The sequence below is a fragment of the Mytilus galloprovincialis genome, chromosome 14 (genome assembly GCF_965363235.1).
Source record: "Mytilus galloprovincialis chromosome 14, xbMytGall1.hap1.1, whole genome shotgun sequence".
NCBI classification, from domain to species: Eukaryota; Metazoa; Mollusca; class Bivalvia; order Mytilida; family Mytilidae; genus Mytilus; species Mytilus galloprovincialis.
Window position 1 is genome coordinate 13,845,463 of NC_134851.1, and position 22,639 is coordinate 13,868,101.

Here is a 22,639-nt window from a genome sequence, read left to right on the forward strand (position 1 = left end):
TCTCGTGGTTTTGTGTTTGTCAGTACTCCTTTGTGTTATGAGTGTTTTTATTTTAACTAAAAGAGTTCTCCGGCAATCCGATGTCCTTTCCTTAGCAGAATTTTAAAGTTATCTCATTATACTATTTGATTCATTTTAGTTGATTCGAAAAAAAGTGAGCCTTGATTAAGTATTAAGTAACAATTAGTTTATTGTGTATATGAATTGTAATTTAACTATTTGTAAACTTGCAAGAATAATGATTTGAAAAAATCTGCTTCCCTCTTTTTGATTTTCGAGTTCATATGTTTGAACCAATACTATAGCATATACAAAGTTTACAAAACAATTATTGTTCAAAATAGTTAGGATTTCTGAAACCAGGAATCGATAGCCTCAGTTGTATTTGGCAAAAGTTTTAGAATTGTTGGATCATCAATAATCTTCAACTTCTGACCTTTTACATGTTTTGATTCTAGACCACCAATGAGTGTTTTGAGACTAAACATGCGTCTGACGTGTCTGCCTGGTATCTGATTTGTTTTTCGAATTGTTAGATCTAAGCTGTGACTAGAAACAACTGTTTAAAAGTACTGCAGTTTCCTCATTACGCGAATGTGTATCATTCAATAATGATTGTAAGTACTTAATTGATGACTGAACATTATTTCCTTCTTGTGTCTGTGTTGGAATTGAGAGGCGAAAATTACAAGAGGGACATCTAAATTCATAAGTCGAAAATAAACTGACAACGTCATGGCTAAAAAGTTCAACATTCACACAATAGTACACGAAACAAACATTGAAGACTAAAAACTAAGCAACATGAACCCCACCAAAACATGGGGGTTGTCTGGTGACTCAGAAGGATAAGCTTGCTCCACATGTGGCACCCGTCGTGTTGCTCATTGAACAGTTTTTAAGAAGACGATTTGACCATGTAGCATCGAGGTAAAAACAGAATGGTCAAAGAACATGCATAATAAATTATACAGAAAAGTACGAATTTAACAACAAGAACCTCATTAAAGTCAGATAATAAATTCGAGTACATCCTTCCCCATTACTAACTAACGTCGGTCTATTCATGTTAAATATCGATGATAAGTGGATTAGAAATAATAAAACAAGTTGTATGTGCATAGTTTAATCAACAAAGTTTACTCAATTACAATGCTACAGGTTATGAAAATTATGAAAATTTACTTTTTATATTTTGTGAAAAAGCTGAAAATTATCCACTAAACATAATAAAGACATTATATACATATCAAATACAAGTAGTCAGTTTAAACCAATTAATACTTAAGTCTTTTGGTTTTGAGGGACAGGTGGGTTGGTCATAAGAATATTGATATTAACACAAATCATATTTTCCCATTAAAGTAGTATCCAAATCTTTCTTAGAAAAGAAAAGTAAATATCTGGTATCTTTTATAGTCATTTAAATTGTCAAATGAAATTCCCTTAAACATAATTTGAAATGTTCAATTTTGTCACAATGCTTTTGATATATTATATACACTTATTTCCATTACACGAATTTCCCCATATCCCCAAAATTTCATACAGGTAATTATAACAAAGCCAGATAGGGAAGAAGCGTGATGATAAAACAGTAATGCTATCACAGTTTGACAATGTCATATGAACACAAATAAAAAATGTCAGCCTTAATTTTTGGAATGTCTGTACATTAATGGGACTTAAATGTGATATGGAATGCATTTATAAAGGGAATAACCCTTGAAATTACAATACAATCAATGCTTAATGTAAGAATTAAACTCATCATAGATACCAGGACAAAACTTTATATATACGCCATCAATGACAATTCATGTCAGCACAATAAGTGCTGACTACTGGGCTTGTGATATCCTCGTGGAAATAAATCTCCACCAGCAGTGGCATCGACCCAGTGGTTGTAAATAAACTCATCATAGATACCACGACTAAATTTAATATATAACATATCTCTTAAGCTAAAGAGATTTTCAAAACAAGATTTTATATTATCCTGTTGTACGAGTATTATATAAAGAAAACATGTCATCTCTTCGCTATTTAAACCATGTATAGGAAATTAAGATTTTGTAGCTTGATTGGTAAGACAAAGGTAGTAAATATATATTAATAAACTGAAGCCATCTAACAACATGCTACAAATGTGCTGACCCTCTCTACTTAAACATACCCTCTTTGACTTATATTGATAACGGATCGGATCGGTTAGCAAATGATGTTCGCTTAATTCAAAAGTAATAAGTAAATCTCAAAATAAATGCTTTAAATAATAACGCTTGGATGAAGTTAATTTTAATGTGACATTTTCTAATTTTAATGTGACATTCAGAACGTATTTCTCAGAATTATATTAGAAACTATATTAAAATTCATACTTCTAAATAGATACGTTGACCTGATTGTGATTTTGTCTCTGGATGATTTGTTATTATAAAGATAATAGCTAATAAGAAAAGACATATTTATTATCTTAAATGCAAAAACTAATTTGTAATAATACGAAAAGCTGCAGACAAGCAATGAGTAAGTTGTAGTACTAAAAAGGTTATGAAAGTGAAATGGTTAATAAAAAATCTATAGGACAAAAGAAGTATGAATGACATCTTCGAACTCCCCCAAAGGAAAGATGGAAAAAATACAAAATGGAAATATTTATAGAGAGCATACCCAAACTATAAAAGTTATTTTTGACAATTTACACGAATTTGTGTACTGAAATGTACAATATCTCCATATCAGACATTTTTCGCAATTTGTTCTCACCCCATACAATAATAATGATTAGTTCTGATAATTATTTTAGCATTAATGTAAGTTTATGAATCATGGTTTAAATCTGTATTTTTCATTTAAAGATTTCCTTTTTGTTATGTGATTAAACAAAATAAAATCATGAACTAGATATTCTTTTAACACTTTAGTCATAATGTCTTAAATCTTATGTCATTAACAAACATAACAATGAGGGTTTTGATTTAACATGTTTAAGTCAAAATTATTTCACATTTTAAATAGATTCATGTTGAAGGAGATAATTAAATTAAAAGCATACATGTTACAATGATAACTTGATTTGATCCATTACGTTTGTTTTTGATGATTTGAGAGCAATAATTTTTGAATAATTTAATGGCGTAAAACTTTAAATGTAATTTAAATACAATGCAATGGCTTTGTATTATATCACGGTTGTGCAAGAATCTCGTTATAAATACGGAAAATGAAATCGTGTTAGTGACGATATCTTAATTTTTGAATCCCATGCAGCTAATGAAAATGTAAATCACGACGAGCTTTTTGGATTTTGTCAGTATTAAAGTGGTGATGTTTTGGCTTGCATGCTAAATCTTTAAATCCAATTAATAGAGGGACGTATACGTATTCACATCAAACGATTTTCAACATGTAAATACAACCTATAAGAAGCAAATTGGTATCTTGCATGCCGAGGCCGTAAGTTGAGGGTCAATTAACGATCAAAGATTTTTCACATTCTGGTCCTTTCAGATATCACGTGGTCCGCTATTGTATGGTTTCTTCAAAACATTATGTCATAGTCAGTAGATCAATATTTATAATAAAATGTCCATTTGCTATCTACTGTGGTTTTATTATCATTAATTGGATACCAATTTTCGTAGGTTTCGTGTGTGAATTTAAATGTTCAACGAATTATAAAATTTCTCTAGGTTTTGTATGCAAAGATTTGAAAAACAACGAAATCAAGTATCCACGAAAATCAAGTTTTCCTCAATCCACGAAAATTGGTACACACGAAAAAAACGAGAGATGAATGTAAGATTAATGTTAATGCTAATAGAAAAAGTTTTAATCAAACTAAAACATTTGCATAATACATAAATAAGTAATAAATACACTGTTTTTACTGGTTTTATACTATGACCTGGTGATAACCAATAAAGAACAAAAAACGGAATGATCACAGTTTAGTGCTTACTACAATGAGATATCTGATTTGTATAAAAATCATGATTTGTACAATATTTACATAACATTAATGCTAAATACAAATTTTAAATATATTCACAAGTATAGACTAGACATACATCCTATGGTAAGATTGAAAACAGTATGTTATGTTTAAAAGCAATTCATTGTTTAACACATTTCAGATACTTTTTAATTCCTATGTAAATGTTAGTACCCATAAATAAATAACAACAATCCATCATGGTATTTTTTTAATCCCAATTGATAAAGGCGATCTTAATCAATTACTACGTTGAATAACGTGTTTAATAATATTACCCAGAATGCATCAGATTCTGAAATTGAAAATACTTGTCGCTAGATCGTTTTCAGAGAACACCATTAATGTCATGCTTAACAATGGCAAATACTATTGCGAAGTTAGTAAACTAAGCTATGTCTCAATAGAAAGACACACACTAATTTAATTAAAAAATATAAATTTGAAGGAAAAAAACCCGGCTTTGTTATTTTCATTTTTTTTCCAAAACCATACCTTTGCCCCAAATTAAAAGATAATTAATCTTTATTAGAAATATGAAGCGTCCTGGAATTCATTTTTATTTTGAATAATAAAAAACTGGTCTAAACCTCCAAACACTTTTGCTCTTTTTTGAAATCATAGTACTCTATTAGACATTTTTTTCATATCATCAATTTGGATCAAAGAAATACAATTTTGCTTTTTTTAACATTTTTATTTGCAATTGGAAGGTCGGAAATAATGTAGTTAATTAAGGAATGACTCTAATATTTTTTCTGTCTATGAAGAAATAGCATAAAAAATTTGGTGCACACTGAATAACGCGCGTAGCGGGTTATTTAACAGGTGCACCATTTTTTTTAATGTTATTTCGAATAGACAGAAAAAATATGACAGTCATTTCTTATAATTTAATTCTAAATTCCATATGAAACTGTAGAAACTATGAAAAAACGTTGATGACGTCACGGTCACATGACTAAATTATGTCTATGGGCTGATAACAAAATAACGTCAGCCAATCAGAAGACGCGTTACATTCAAAATTAAATTATTTGAAAATATCAATGAATGAATATATAGGCTACAGTAGTATACCGTTGTTCAATAGTCATAATTAGATTACATATTATTTTACACAGGTCATCTGCAATTTAAAGGATTGAATTTTGTAAAAGATGCGTAAAGGTATATATTTTTATGTTATTTAGTGTATACCGATTCCTTTAAAATAAAAATGGTTTGATGGATATTTACAAATATGACTCAATGCTATAGTATGCCGTATCGTGGCGTTTGCCGCATGATGAATTGTGCTTTATTGTGGCGACTGGTGATAATTAATTTGACAATCATAACATTATTTGGCAAACATATTACGTTTTTGGCAGATTATTAGAAATTCCAAATTTAAATATAATGAGTTATGAAAGTTATCTTTTCAATTTGAACAAGAAAGATTCATTATGAGTTTTACAAGATGAAATAACTGTTTGCTGCAATATGTCGTTATTTTAAAAAAAATCATAAACTTAATCAATGCAAAAGTAAAAGAGTACTAGTTCTTAAGCTTTAATCGCAGTTGGGAAAATGAATACATGTATATACTACTGTGTATATGTGTTGGAAAAAAAATGTAAATTGATTTTAAGGTGGTACCCAACACTGTCACTAAAATTAATTTTGCTCGTTTAATTATCATAAAGTTTTGACAAAGTATTTACTTTGACCCTTTTACAAAAATATAAAAAATTAAAGTAATTTGAACCAAGCGTTTTATTAGAAAAATTACACAGGTTATATAGCAATTTGTCAAACACTAATTTTGATCATTGAAAAGCTTTATACTGCCTTCACAACGCAACGTAATTAAAACGTTTAGCTGATTGATCTTACAGAGTTATCTCCCTGTAGTGTTAGGTACCACCTTAATTTCGAATATTTTGAGGTTATAAAAAAAGTTAATCTTTCTGGTTTTATACTACAACATTCTATGTTAAAAAGCGTCATAATGATGCTCATGATTTTAAAGGTTAGAACAAATACAATATTTGCTATTCCTGCCCATCATGTTCACAAATGAATGATAAAAAGATGAGTATAAATTGAATTTGAAGAAAATATCGTAGTCATAAATGGTATATCTTAAGACTGTATATGTACTTTGTTAAATTGTGTCATCTACAAATAGGTACTTATTCAGAAGAAATTATAAAATGCTATTTTGCATTGAATATAATGCCAAAAAAACCTACATTCTTTAATCTAGTTTTGTTCGAAGCACATTGTAAAGTTAAGATGTGATTTTTTTTATGTTTGGGTTTTGATTTGAAGATTATGTTTTTGTGATGACTATGTCAAAATAACATGAGTTATATAAAAACACATAATTGCATTGCATTTGAGGTGGTAGACCTTGATTCAGGGAGATTACCCTTTAAATCAGTTATGTGTTTGTAAAAGTAAAGTTTCATCAACGTATTTTAAGCATTTACCTGAAACAGATTAAAAATAATCTATGTAACCTAGAAGCTTAGAATATATTTATGAAAATGGTTGACACAAACATACTAATGATTTAAAGAGTTATTTCCCTTAACCTAGGTCTACCTTCTTAATAACGAACATTCCCCTTTTTGGTTATGTTTCAGGCACATGATAAAAGTTTACATGCCTAATTTATGTGTTGGTTTTGCATTTTGAAATGCATTTTATTGTGACGAGGATTTTATGATTTTGAATTTATCATATGAATTGCTCCATTGCAATAATCATTGTTTCATACATTAATGTACAATTTCTCACAAAATTTATTTGCTACATAGTTGTCAGAAAACAAGGCACATTGAATGGAAAAAATACAATGATATGCCATATCTGGTTATGAGGTTTACATACACATATCGTTTACATTTTTTAAGCGTTCGTTAAAGAGTTCCTTTTATGTATAAATGATTGAATTATTAGTTAGACACATAGTTTCTCACAGTAGAAACATATTCTCTTGTTCGTAACTGTTTTATCAACCTTTTGTTTTGTTTCCCTTATTATAAAGCAACGCTTCTAAGTAAATTGTGTTTTTACATTATCCATTTAGTGCTCAAAATGATAATAAATTGGAATTTTTGAGGTGGTGTTTTTTTTTAATTTACGTTTGTTAGAGAAAATATAAAAAATGTAGTTTCAACGGTACAAATTTAACCACAATCTTTCATTCCATCCAATTTTATATTCTTCACATACATAATACAAACATATATATTTCTAAAAACTACCAATAATCTATCCGATGGTTACTATTTACATTTTACAATTGTAATATACATTTACTTAACATAATAAAATATGAAAACACAACTGCAAAATAAGTACTTGCATAATATGCAATATCCATCATCAATTCCATAATTATCTAACAACAAACAGCTGTCACGTGACTTGTCTCTTGAAATACAGTAGCACCGTAGATTGGAAATAACTAAACAATTTCCAGAAATGTGTATACATCACCTTCCACATTCTTTGAGGATCTGGATGGAAGGGGTGGAGGCTCTTTATTTATCTATTCTTTAATTTTTATGCAAATATTTTATTTGCTTGATCAATTTTGTTTCAATTCCTTTAGTTCTTATATTTAAGTATTTTATAATTCTGTATTTTCTTATCTCCCTTCCAGACCCTCTGATATTACTGTCATTCTTCGCTAAATTGGACGGTGATTCTTATTAATATGAAACATGCATTTTTGGTAATGAATTAGAGAAATGCAATGTTAAAACACTGTTCTTCAGAGACTTTGAGTCTGCGTCTGCGCTAATTGTTTAAACCTCGGTTTCGAAAGATGATTGGCTGATATCACCATTCGGAAGGTTGAGATCATCTGATAGTAAAATATCAGAAACTCTCTGACCTTGTGTACCTTCTCCATCATCAAATGCATAATACTGGATTTTAACAAGTTTCAGTAGTTTTTGTGCGGTTAGTCAGACATTACTATTGTCATCGCTGACCTGATTAGCATGTTTAAATAATGGTTTGTTTCTATAATGGTTCCATAGTTGTAAAACTATTTCTGACACTAATACATCATTAGCGTTTTTACCTACAAGTCTCAAAACAAAAATACCATCTTGTCGCAAATACTGCTCAGCGAATTTGACGGCCATTTTCTTGTCTAATTCTGATTTGTAACATTCATTAATCCTGAGAAATTTTTTCAAATAACGAATTCGGTGTTGTCTAAATATCATAGTATAACACCATACTAAGAAATTCGCCGAACTTAAAACAGACACAAATACAAGCCAGAACCAGATAAATATGAAAATCTTCTCATTAAAAAGATTTATTGGTAGTACACATTGTACTGTGTACTGTTGGAGTGTAGCGAGTTTACGAATTTTAAAATCACATAGTGTCACCCTTGGGAACCTTGCTGATTCGTCCCATTCTTCACCACTGGCCAGATGGCTTAATACTTCAAGTCCATATGCGTTGTAATTTGTCCCTAGAAATTCATTCAAAATGAATAACTGTCCAATAGCATTCGACATGTATAGTAATTTAATAAACATATATATGGTGACAAGATAATTCCCATATCGTTTCCCACATACTATACAACAATATTTTGAAATAGTTTGACGCAAGCGTATAAAACATCCCGATCTATATTCACGTGCATTTTCCAACCATCTGTCCATATAACGTACTATGTGTTTTATAGTTCGCTCCCTGTCATCCGGAGAAATGTACTGTGTTTCCGCTGCAAGTGTGACTATTTTATCCAAATTGACACCAGCTGACGCTGTTAAAATTCTCCACATAATACAAGGGACCTTAAACAACAAGGCTTGAAACAACAAGATCATCGGAACCCACTGGTAATATGTAATCTCGCTTTCATATCTCGCGTGATTGTACTTCGGAATATCTTTGTCAATATGGACGTAGTATGTATTGGATATCCAACATACATTGTTAGTGTAGTCAACCATAGACTCCTTGAATTCAGCCGGACACCAGCAGTGGATTGGCTCGCCCACATACTGCTTCGTACTAACAACAATTGTGAAAATGATGAAAATTATAGTCGTGTATAAATGATTTAACCTATCGATCCAGTCGTCATCGTAACGACCTTTTAACCTTGCATATGTGGCGAAGCTCCCGAGGACACTGTCAAGCCTGCGAAGATAAAAGAAAATGAAAATTAATAAAACAGACTCACATTTCCTGATATAGTTTAATAGACATACTAAAATCGAGAAAGAAAGTCAGTTTGAGTAGGTTGGAAATGCATATCCGTTACTGAAACAGCTGTCTTACAGATGGACATGTTTTTTGTGTTTTGTGTGTGTGTGTGGGGGGGGGGGGGGAGTGGGGCATTTAACACACAGCCTCTAAGTATGTGCGCATCCATACGTGAAGTTTCATATTATATAATACAAGACATGTATAACCTTCGTGTAAAGTTCAAAGATAATGTTGTGCAAACAACAAAACACAACGAATATGTGTAGAAAAAAACATGCCTATTTTATTATGAAACTACTCCTAAACCTTTTATATATGTCGATATATTACAAGTTTTGGATGGAAGACATAATACTCAGAGCTTACACAATCCAATCGCTTTGTACATATTTACGCATTCGATCTCAAACTACCAGTCGTGTTCATGAAGATTTCAGAAGAAAATTTATATTATTGTACAGAATGTAAATCTTCAGCTCCTACTTTATTTGGCTTTTTAAAAGTTTTTAATTCGTGCGTAACTGATGAGTCGTTCAAAGACGAAACACGCGTCTGGCGTACAGCATTTAACCATGGTGTATAGGATGATTGTATCTACTCATACCAGAACCATGAAACAAAGAGATTATAAATCATTAAACAATCAACAAAAATGGTTGATACACAATTTGAATGCTCAGAACCACAACTTTTAGTGCTTGTTTTTATTGCCGGTAGACAAGTAATAGTGTTATTACATTTCAATGCTAATGAACAAAAAAGTACAGAATATGAAACGAGATCAATTTCCGTGCACTGAAACAACATCCTCTGTAAATGTCATGCGCAGCAATGGACATGCAAATTTAGTTAAATGAAAGACATCAGGTAATGAACCAGAGGAAGCATTATTCTTGTTGATGAAAATTTAATATGGCGTTAACATGCATCGCATGTCCAGGGTGATTAAAATGTTTAATACTGCTATATTATAAGACATATCAATAAACACTTCCATGATCTAGACCAGTTATGATGGCGGGATACAGTTGCGTCATCTAAAGTTGATGTTTAGGTAACTGTAAAACATGTTAATTAATTAATTATTTATTGTTGAACAACTAATGAACTTTTAATACAATGAGACTTTTTTTTAAATCTCTGGTTAACCAGTATGGAGTGTGCAAACTAGTTATGTCGGTGTTTGAGGCACACAGCAGGAGATCATATACAAAATATCAGTTTTGCATGATAGAAATCAATTTTCTATCGACAATTAATGTTATCATATTTTGACAGGTAAAAGTTATTGTATGATTAAATAACATGGTATGACTAACCTACTGAGTCGGGAAAAAAATCATTATTTATCGGTTATTCAAAGTTGGATATCAAATAGGGTTTCTGGCAATGTTACAGGTACCCCCAATATTTTGTGATAACTATGGTAAATCGATAATTTGGTTTGAAATATACCATAAAAAATCAAAACTGTGTCTTGATCGTAGAGTATTAACTGTGTTCATTCAATAGCCAGTAAATTCTGTATAGCATTTATAGTATGCATAACAAGTATAAATTCTATATATAAATATTGATATCTTTGTCATGAATTAAAACCTTAATTTGGAATAATTAAATATTAAAATTGAAGATTTAGTATTTACATTTACTGTATAAGGAATGTTTATGGAAGTGCTTTTCTTTTTCTTTGCATGTTACTAAATATATCAAATCATATATATAATATTAGTAAGGTCGTCATTTAATTGGTTAAATGAAACTGTTACCCTTTTTGTATCCAAAGCCTCTATTCTCCTAATTGAGCCCCATTTTATATAAAACACGTTTGAATAGCAATTTTTGCCACAATGAAAAGAAATCCATTGAGATCAATAAAAGAGAATATTAGATAAAGAGTTTGCAAACATTATTGTCAATTTCTATTATTAATACCTAAATTCCAAATACTTTATTTGTGTTTGCTAAATAAAGGTCTATTATTTTGACGAGTGATGTATTTCTAGTTGTATACTATAGATACACAATCTAAATTTCTATAGTAAAAATACTCCATGAATGTCAAAATTCAAATTTGCAATAAGAATGTTTTGATTTGATACGGGGATCTTCAATTACAATGGTAATAATGACTTCGGTAAACATCGTCAAGAATCGCTAAACATCGAAAAACAATACTTGTACAAATTCTATTATAGTTTTTTTCAGCTTCAATTATTTTTGTAATTTCTAAAGTTTTGCAAACTCATGATTTTTGTAACTTGCAATTAACCCAAATGTTTTTATTTATTCAAGTTATCTAATGTAATTTAGAAATCGTCAATCATAGCAGCTGCAGATTCAACAAAGATATCAGATATTGAACTGAAAAAAGTTAATAGAAAATAGTGTTAGATTATTTTTATTATTTATTGGCATGAATGTTTCATGATGTTTATATTTTTTTTCTTTTCTCTATTTAATACTGTTGTTTAAATATGTTAGTTAAATATGTTTTTATCAAATGTATGTAAACATTTATTCTAATGAAAACGGTATTATGAAAAACAAATTTGTATTTGGCATCTTTCAGAATACGCTACTTAAAGGTGATTTTGTTGTAAATTATATCATTATTTTACATTTAGTTAATCAATACACGTGAATTGCATTCAAATTATATCTGATGTAACGAAACATCAATTCATCAAAGACGCTAGGTCAATGGTGTATACAACTGCAGGTCACTGTACGGCCTTCAACCATTGTGAAATCTTTATCCAAATAATAAGGTATATAAAATAAAATGCTTCTTAATAGATGGTTTCGATAAGCACTCCAAAGAATCTTCTTTAACATGTGTAAGTAGCAGAAGTATGAACATTTAAAAGAAAGATAACTTTTCACAGTTAACATTTGGTTATGGGGATATAAGTCAACAATGAGGCAGCAAACCGAAGACAAACACAAGAATTATATCAAGAGCAGACATGCGTATACATAATCATATGTAAATATATAAACCAAATGAATAAAATAAAATGTATTAAAGATAGAATATTACATATCTACCATCAACACTTCTGAAAATACTATTAAAAAGTATCCAAAAACCAAACCATTGACGAAGATTTCTTCAAACATAAATTGAAAACATTATGGCTTCAAAAGAAGACCAAAAAGACACAACATAGAAAACTAAAGACAGAGCAAAACGAACCACATCTAAACAAGAGGAGCTATCAGTTGTTCAGAAAGGACATGCAGATCTTGCCACCCGTCGTATTACTAATGAAGGCATATATAAAGGCAACAGGCATTTCTAACATATTTTTAAAAAACTCTTTCTCAGTAGAATACTTCATCATAAGCAGAATATTGTACATGTCAGAACAAATATTTTCATTTGTTCGGCTGATGTTTAAAAGATCAGAAGGCATTCAGACAAAATTGAACCAATGACTCAGTGAAGATTGCATAATATCCATAAATATCAGGGAACATCTTTGTGTTTAAAAAGTAAAATAACAAAATTATCGAACTCCATCGAAAATTTAAAACTGAAAGTCCGTAATCAAAAGGCAAAATAAAAAGCCAAAACACATAAAAAATGGATAACAGCTGTCATAATCCTGACTTGGTGATGACATTTTCTTATGTAGAAAATGGTGTCTTAACCTGGTTTTAAAGATTTATACTAATCTTCTGTTCCAATTTATGGACTAATGCTTACAGGAAAGCACAATGTCCTTACTCTGACCTCTCTTGAGACTCTAGACAAGACACATCCGTGATAATAATTTACACCCTGTCTCCTCCGTTTGTTTAAAAGCATATAAAGCTGTCAATTAGCTTTCTTCACATCTTTACATTCCTGTGTCTGTAACAAATTGTTTCCGTCACAAAAACTTGGTTCATTAAACAAATGAGGGGGACTTTTTTCTTGTCTGTCCTCATGTTTATTTTATTGTCTTCGAACAATGATACTAGCTAATAGATAATTTAATAAAAGTGACCGATCGAATCAATGACCCGAATGCAATGGCAAATATCTGTAAATCCGAAAGATCTCAACACCTAACAGCAAATAACGTATTCATGTTCATTTTATGACAAGGTTCAGAAATTGAAATAAAACATCATTTTTTTCTGTCTAATGAATAGAGATCTGGACATTGTCCAAAGTTGAGAATCAGTAAAAGCATAGACTTAGACATGTTAAAACAGACACAACTTGAGTCGGGAAACATTAGAGGCAACAGTAGTTTACCGAAGTTCAAATTTCATTCATCCATTAACACGTGGGAACAGGAGCACCCGAGACTACCCATTAGATCGTATTCGTGTTGCTCAGTCTTTAGTTTCTAATTGTTGTGTTTTTACTATTATTTGTCTTTTTGTCCTGTTTCGTTATTTTCCCCGTCATTGTCAGTTTGTTTTTGACTGATGAGTTCAAAAATCCCGTTATAATCTTCTGACAATAACATAATGATATGAATAAAAGAGGAAATCGCATGAATTCTGACGATTCGAAACAACTGAGTTTAAAACTTATTTGACCTTTTTTATTTTTTGGGATTCGAGCGTCACTGATGAGTCTTTTAAAGACGAAACACGAGTCTTTTGTAAATACGAAATTTAAAGATGAGTTAATTTAAACATGTTAACTGAATAATTTTCAGCTTGTAACGTTTCATTTTTCACGATATAAAAATAGAATTTAAAAATGTAATCGGTTATCAACCTTTTACAAATACTTCTTTTTTATCATCAAATACATATTTGTAGTACTTAATACATTTTGAAACAATACTTTTCACTTTTGACATTAATTTTGAATAAGAGAAAACAGTTTTTAACTCCATTTACAGACATACATTTTTTTTTTTATTAAAAACAAAACAAAAAGAAACACGAAACAATAAATGCTTCGAATCACACAGATTAATATTTTTGAGTCAATTGTAACAAAAACAACAACCATGTTAAAAATTCAATCCTGGAAATAAGGAAATTACTTGAAAACAAGCTTCTTAATAACAAAATAAGTTAGGCCCATCCTCCAGAATTTTTCATTAGCCATTTGTAGAATTATCTATCAACTATGTTTTGAAATCCTATTATTCAGAAATTATTTTGATAGCACATCTACATTAAAAATAGTGTACCTTATAAATTCTTAATTCACATAATTTTATTTCTATATATTTTAAAAGGATATAAAAATCAATTCAACGATCTTTGTTCATCGCATGAAAGATATACTTTCAACATGTAAATTCAACTGATGATCAGAATTACCCTTCATCAATATTTAATTAAAAATGGGATGGTTAATGATGCAAGTTTTAAATGCATATGCACTTTACTCGCAAAAGTACTAAAAACGAGTTTTTTGTTTCAGTTTTTTATTTTAAAGGTCAGTATTATTTTTTTGAGAAATTAGAATTTTTTAATAAATTGGAAGATAATGTTATAAAAACGCAGCACCATTAGGAGACATATGACCGAAAAAGATCAAGCTAGAAAAATATGTAAGACAAAACTAATTATTATTTTTTTAAAAACGACCGTAATAATTATATGTTTACTAACAAAGGCAACCTTTATTGATTAAATGAGACATATGACCAATTTCTCTTAAGACGTTGAGAAAATCAAGCCATAGTATGAAGTCTATTGTCTTAATTGTCAGTGTCGTACCACTTGAAGTAAGAATGCAATACCTTTGAGTTATTTACATACATTTGTTGCGTCATTGTTATTGATTCCAGATGAAGTTATCGATAAATCTATCGATATCAGTCATACTGTCTCTGTATTTTATATAATTATTTTATTTTCTTTTAATTCCAAGGCTTAAAGGCCACAAAAATAATTTCAGTTTCTTCTATGATTTTTCAGAACAATTAAACTCGCACTTTTCGAAAAATAAATCGTCAACGTTTTATACTTGATTGATAGTTTGATATTGAGGAGTTGCCAATGTTTAATGTTCGACTGTATTTAAAGATAACTTAATAAAGCACACTTGTTTCTTTACATTTTACCGCCATTTTGTGCACTAATATTGCACTCATAATAAAATGGTGTTTGACTCTTAGTCGAACACGTGTTGTAATCATTTTTAATTTAATTCTTGTCCATTCGATTTTAAATACTTTAGAATATTACATATATGCGATAGTTTAACTAAAGAACCATTAAAAATTGGCTTATCAATTTAGTGCAAATATTACGAGTCATAGCAAGTCAACCTTTCCCGTTTGAACCTACAGATTAAAGCGGTAATTCAACTCTTGAATTTACATTATGAGGAAATAAACTCATCATAGATACCAGGACTAAATTTTGTATATACGCCAGACGCGTGTTTCATATACAAAAGACTCATCAGTGACGCTCGACTCAAAATAGTCAAAAAAGCCAAATAAAGTACGAAGTTGAAGAGCATTGAGGACCAAAATTCCGAAAAGTTTTGCCAAATACAGCTAAGGTAATCCATGCCTGAGGTAGAAAATGCCTTAGTATTTCAAAAAAATCAAAATTTTAATTTTTATTGAAACATCATTATAATGACGGCAGTTTCGAATGATAAATAAAGTTTTAATCAAAAAATGTGATTGATCACAAATTAAATATCACCTTATCAAAAGTTTTACAAGCCGTATCATGTTCCTACATAAGATTTGCAAAACAAAAATGTTACCATTGTATTATATTTTAAAACAAAATAAAGGTTGTCATTGGATTTCTCATTGTTCGAAAAACAGGCAGGTAAGAATCAAAGTTCCATCAAAATTTACGTATTTATTTGTTATGGCCTTTTAATTGAATTTCAGATCTATAATTGAAATATGAAAAAGACAATCAAAATAATTAGATTCTTGAGAATGATCATGTGTTTTGATAGAAAGCGTGTCATGTTACGTTTGAATTGATTTGTATGAAAATTTCAGTTTTTATAATGAAATTAACAAGAGTCTGTTGAAAGGAAATTGATTTGATTGCGTTTTTTTTTAAATAAAAAAGACGCCAAGAACACGCATAGGGAATAAAGCAATATTGTAAAATTATGAAAATCTATATTGCTAAAACTAACATGTTTTTTCTTTCAAACTTTGAAAAACTTTCTACTTGGGTAAAAAAAAAGTAAACAAAACTTTATCAATTGCATGCGTTTTGAGGCTTTCTATATTCATCAGGAATGCTCAAATCTTAACAGTTAAAGCAAAAGATGTATAAAAATCAAAGGAGTTGAAGAGTTCTTATGACTAAAAAGGACTTAAAAAGGATATGACCAAAAACGATGTAACTACAACTTTTCCTTAGTTGAAATCTTAGTTTGTTTTTGGTAATTTGTAAAGGGACAATATGCTTGTTATAATTCATGTCAATGAAGCTTTCCTAAAAAAATTAGAAATGTTCCAGTAAGGAAACAAAACAAAACACTAAATACGTTATAAGAAAGGTTAACCATCTGAGAAAAATACTTGTTACCGCGCTCCATGTGTTACGGAAATACTTTGATTCTTTGCGACTTAATACTAAACTTGATGACGAAATTTCAAGAAGAAATTTAGAGGACAAGAAAATGTAAAACCAAAACAGATTAAGCAGTCATTAAGTACTGGTATAAAAAATACTCTAGTTTTTCTCAATCGACAATCGTTTGTAGAAATAAACCAACAACAGAATAAGCGATTCATTTGAAAGATTATTATTACCAGTTAAATCTTTTAAATGTTGACTCATGACCATTTACCCTATCATCTCTGTTCCGGATTAATAACGACCTCACATTAAAACCAGCCACAGGCAGTGATAATAGCAAAAACTGAATTTAAAAATCAATGAAATATCTATAGTAAGTAACTGGCAGATAGATGTAGGCCCAGATAAAATTGCTATTTTTGTATGCACATACAAAGGTATTTTACTACTTTCTAATATTTATTTGTCCAATGGGAATAAAACAATGATGTTTATAAATGGCGAAAGTGATATATAACTTTTGTAGTAATTAGTTAAATGAGTCCCTGAAGTACAGGTCGCTCTACCATTCTTTCTAGATGAATAATTTAGAAGGTTTTCTTAATGGATGAGTACTATCGTAATAATATATCCAGATACCGTTTATGTAGTGAAATCAATACCATGAATGAACACGGTCTTATATCTATATATATGCGGTAGAATTAAATCTCCCGTAAGTGGTCAAGCTTACTTTGTTTGGATTAGTATTTTCTGGACAAATGCAAATGTTTATAAATACTAAGCGAGATCAAACAATAGTGTATCTAAAACAAAAACAGGTAATAAACACCAAAATGTAAGATTATATGTGGTAGTGTCTCAATTTTAAACATTGCCTTTAATTTATAAATGTAAAATTAAATTACAAAAATATCGAACTCCGAGGAAAATTACAGACGGAAAGTTCCTAAGCAAACTGCAAAATTAAAAGCTTAAATATATCAAACAAATGAATAACAACCGTCATATTCCTGACTTTGTACAAGATTTGTCTGATGCAGAAAATGGTTGATTAAATCTGGTTTAATAGCTAGCTAAACCTCGCTCTGTCATGTCGTTTTAGTCTTGATTGCAAACAATGGATACATTCTTTCGTTGTATTTAACCAATGACTGTTTGCATCGTTGTAAATAACGGAATTTATAGAGACTGTCGTAAAAGTGAGAGGTTTAGCGCTATAAAACCAGATTCAATCCACCATTTTCAAAATATGAAAATGCATGTACAAAGTCAGGAATATGACAGTTGTTGTCCATTCGTTTACTGTGTTTTGTCATTTGATTTTGCCATGTGATTATGGACTTTCCGATTGAATTTTCCTCGGATTTCAGTAATTTTGTGATGTTACTTTTTATGTATTTTGGATGCCGAATTAGCTTATATCCATTTGGTAATGATCTGATTTCTTAAATTCAAGGTTTTCTTATACTTGCTATCCTATTCTTATTCTTTCTCTCGTGTGAATGTTTAAAGCGTTAGAAATCAAGCCTCGTTCGGATCGGAGGATGCATTTTTTCACTTCCTTTCAATTAAGGGTTTTATAATCATCAATTTCCATTAAAACAGTTATGCAATCGTAAAAAAAAAACATAATCAATATGTCAGAAATTGTTTTCCATCTTTCCAGGATACATCTCAGCATGCAAAGGTGAACTTTTATTACATGCGCAAATCTGTTTTCCTTTTAAGATTCTTATTTTATATTTTTATATACTAACTTTAGATAGCTTACAAGCAAAACGAAGTATTAGAAAAAGTGTTATATTTTAGCAGGATTGAAAAGGGCTTTGCACCAACTTTCCAGAATTATTTTCTTTAACAGGATAAAAAGTCAAAAAGTTATGACGCTTCGTTTAATTTGAATTTATCAAAAGTTAAGACATTTGAAAATAAAATTATACATATCACCTTAATATCAAAATACAACTAAGCGTTGTACATTTTAAATGAACGAAATTTGTACCTACATAACCTTTACGACATTTGCGAATTCGTTGAGCGGTATGATGTACATTATACAATCACCAAAGATTAAACAAGAAGCTATGACAGTGTCATAGTAATATACATTCATAGATTTTTTTAAAATGTGCCCAGTGAAATTGAATTGAAAAAACAAAATTCAAAATCGCCTTTCACTATTTTAGAAATGAATTCGTTTGAAATGAAAATAACAAAATAACAAAATCATGAGTCATACGACATCAAAAAAAAAAGGCCATCAGGTTAAAACTATCAATAACGAGGCAAAGTTTGCATTGTTTAATCTCCTAGTGTAAAACAACGTCTGTGTTAGCAGTTCGAAGTCATTAAAATAATAATTAAAATTATTGAAGCAGTAACAACATAAATATTTATGCCATCAATATATTACATAAGAGATTGTTCAGATCATTTTTTAGATAAGAACAATGCTGTACATTACAACTGTGAAATGTCAAATTCATCAAATAAAGAACGTAAAATATAAGATATGATGCAACGACACACGTCCTATCAAAAACATGTATTCGATTACACAAGGCTTATTCTTAGGGGAACGACGGCATTTTTAATTAAAGGACATTCAACCCTCGATAAAAATAGACCCAAAGTCAGAACGTGCATGTTTATCTTGAGTCCTTTGTGCAATATGCAATTGTTCATGTCTCCTATTTAAGGGAAAGTCAGCATTTGTAAGCTAGGTACCTCAAACCCTCAAAAAGTGCAAAAAGGTCAAATCTTGGAATGGTAAGATTAAGATTTGAAAGGGAGTAAAAACGAAAGAAATAAAAAAAAAATACATTATTCAAGATTCTGCTATTAAGGAAATAAAGGCAACAGTAGTATACCGCTGTTCAAAACTCATAAATCCATGGACAAAAAACAAAATCGGGGTAACAAACTAAAACCGAGGGAAACGCATTAAATATAAGAGGAGAACAACGACACAACACCGAAACGCAACACACACAGAAACGGACCAAGCAACAGACAAAACACCACGAGAATAACAAATATAACATCAAAACCAAATACATGAATTTGGGATAGACAAGTACCGTGCCACGTCTTATCTCAAAAATAAGAGAAAACACAAACGACTCAACGTTAAAATGCAACACACACAGAAACGAACAATATTATAACAATGGCCATCTTCCTGACTTGGTACAGGACACTTTTAAAGGGGAATAAAAGTGGTGGGTTGAACCTGGTTTTATGGCATGCCAAACCTCGCACTTTAATGGCAAAGTTAAATATAACATTGAAATGACAACATAATATTACAGGACTACAATACAAATAAAAAGGAGACCATATTAGACAAAGAAAAGCATGATTTATAGATAACAAAAAGCATCAGGTTTAAAATTCAATACGCCAAAAACGCGTCTTGTCCACACAAGACTCACTAGTGACGCCCAGATATAAAAGATCGAAAGTGAAAAAAGTACAAAGTTGTACAGCACTGAAGATCAAAAGTTGAAAAGGTTTTGCCAAATACGGCATTGTTTGTATGCCCGGGATAAGAACATTCTTATTATATAGAACAATTCATGCTATTGCAAACAGTAAATTTTAACAAATGAATATGAAAGAGATATACATAATGAAACTGAAGTATTAACTAATTACAGAAAACTAAACCCGAATACATAACGCCCAGATATAAAAGATCGAAAGTGAAAAAAGTACAAAGTTGTACAGCACTGAAGATCAAAATATTAGGAGACACAATAAATAACCATAAAGGTCAGAACGGTCATGTTGCTGACTTTGTACCGTACCATAAAAAGAGAAAAAAGAATCAAACATATAAGATAGTCAGTAATCGAGTCTAGTCAAGACCCAAATATGAGTTTGATTAAGGTGCAAGTAGTCAAGGTGTAAATATGAGGAGTTTAGTCGAAGTGCAAATATGAAGAGTCTAGTCAAATATCAGCAGGCAAACATTAGGAATATGGAAACCGTCGCAGTAATATTGGTCTATTACATACGAATGTAGAAGTCATTATATGAATAGCATGAGACGCACACCCTGTTGAAGCACGTGGTCGCGATTTTTTTTTAAAAGTTTATGCGATACTTCAGTTTGTGTTTGATACCTTGATTTTTCTATTGCCAATCGATTTACGAGGTATAAACGCCGTTACACTACTGTGCATCTTAAATTATACCATAGATTGGTTTTTGCCAAAATGTAAGATCACAAAATTACTGAACTGTAATGAATGAGAAAAATTCAAAACAGAAAGTCCGTAGTCAAATGGCACAAATCAAAAGCTCAAATACATCAAACGAATGGATAACAACTGTTATAATCCTGACTTGGTACAGGCATTTTTCTTAGTCAAACATGGTAGATTTAACATGGTTTTATAGCTTGCTTGGTTGGCATATCCTCCAAATGCGTTTTTAAAAGGTTAAAACATTGGTAAACTATTGTTGCCAACTTTTGTTTTGAACAAATTTAAAAATATATATATTCAATGTAGCTGTCATTTACCAACAAGCAGTTGTAAATTTTAATTGATTTTCGATTTTGAAACAACCCTTAAACAGCAAGACATGCTGGAATAAAACTAATTAAAAAGTTAAGCGATGCGTGGATATTCATTACACATTCGCCTGTTTAAAACCAAATCTGAAGAGATGAAATGATTCTTTTCTAAAGCAATTTCTGATTAATCAAACTTTTAATTCGTCAACTAAATAAAATGGAATAAACAAGTTCTTTTCATAATTAGTAACATAGATATCTAGTGAAGTAGAATCCAAGGTTAAATATGTTCTAGTTTTATATTTGCTTGTTCATTATGTGTTGTAAAAATTATTAAATAGATATTATAAAACTTACAAAAGAAAATGCACTATTTGACAGTTATGGTATAATTCACTTATTACAATACACGTACGAGAAAAGTTCAGATGCTGTAAATAGCTCCTCAATCAAAGTGCTCACTACATGTTTCAAGAAATATATAATCGCATCAAGTGCATATATATCAAATAATTGCCTTACTTTTCAAGCTATAAAATAATCCTTTACGTGGAATATCAAATTGACAACATATTCAAAATAAAAGAGGGACGAAAGATACCAAAGGGACAGTTAAACTCATAAATCTAAAACAAACTGAAAACGCCATGGCTAAAAATGAAAAAGACAAACAAACAACAGCACACACGACACAACATAGAAAACTAAAGAATAAACAACACGAACCCCACCAAAAAAACTAGGGTTGATCTCAGGTGCTCCGGAAGGGTAATCAGATCCTGCTCTCCATGCGGCACCCGTCGTATTGCTTATGTGATAACAAATCCGGTAAATAGTCTAATTCGGTAGGTCACATTCACGAAAGGGAAGGGGATTGTAGTTTCGACGTAAGGAACATATCCGATATCATTTGTGAAACGGTTATTCCATAACGGTCAACCAACTCGTGATGGCGTCCGTAAAATTTACGAAGGGATGACTTCAACTTCAGCATTTGGAACTCTTGGTTCAATAGCTTCCTTGTGAGAAGATGCTTCAATGACCGATAATGCAAAATCTAGCTTTTGTTGTTGTTGCTTTTATTTCAAGTGTTTCTTGTGTGTGTTATATTGTATAGTGAGTGTGCTTTATATGATAGCTAAAAGATCCACTTAGTTGACTGTTGACTAATACAGTGCATTTTGGCATTTTTCTGTATACTGTCCCTATACTGTAGAGGGGGGGGGGGGGGTCCTAATTTTGTACTATTAATTCATTGGACCCAAAAACAAAACAAAATTGATACGTATCATGTGATTAGTTGTCGGAGTCTTTAAAAGACTTAGAACTAAATGTTCAATATTTCATTAATGTTTATTTGAAATCTACACGAAATAATTTGTGGTGTAATACAATTTTAACACGCT

General features: G+C 30.4%; 1 protein-coding gene across 6 annotated transcripts in view; it reads right to left on the reverse strand.

Moving 5' to 3' along the window:
• Positions 1–6,771: 6,771 nt before the first annotated feature.
• Positions 6,772–22,639, reverse strand: part of LOC143059638 (innexin unc-9-like) — a 124,877-nt gene continuing 109,009 nt past the window's right edge. For all 6 annotated transcript variants that reach the window (XM_076233156.1, XM_076233155.1, XM_076233157.1 and 3 more), the window contains exon 2: positions 6,772–9,166. In XM_076233156.1, the coding sequence (XP_076089271.1) occupies positions 7,963–9,166 (1,204 nt within the window). In that variant the 3' untranslated portion in view covers positions 6,772–7,962. The remainder of the gene's footprint in view (positions 9,167–22,639) is intronic.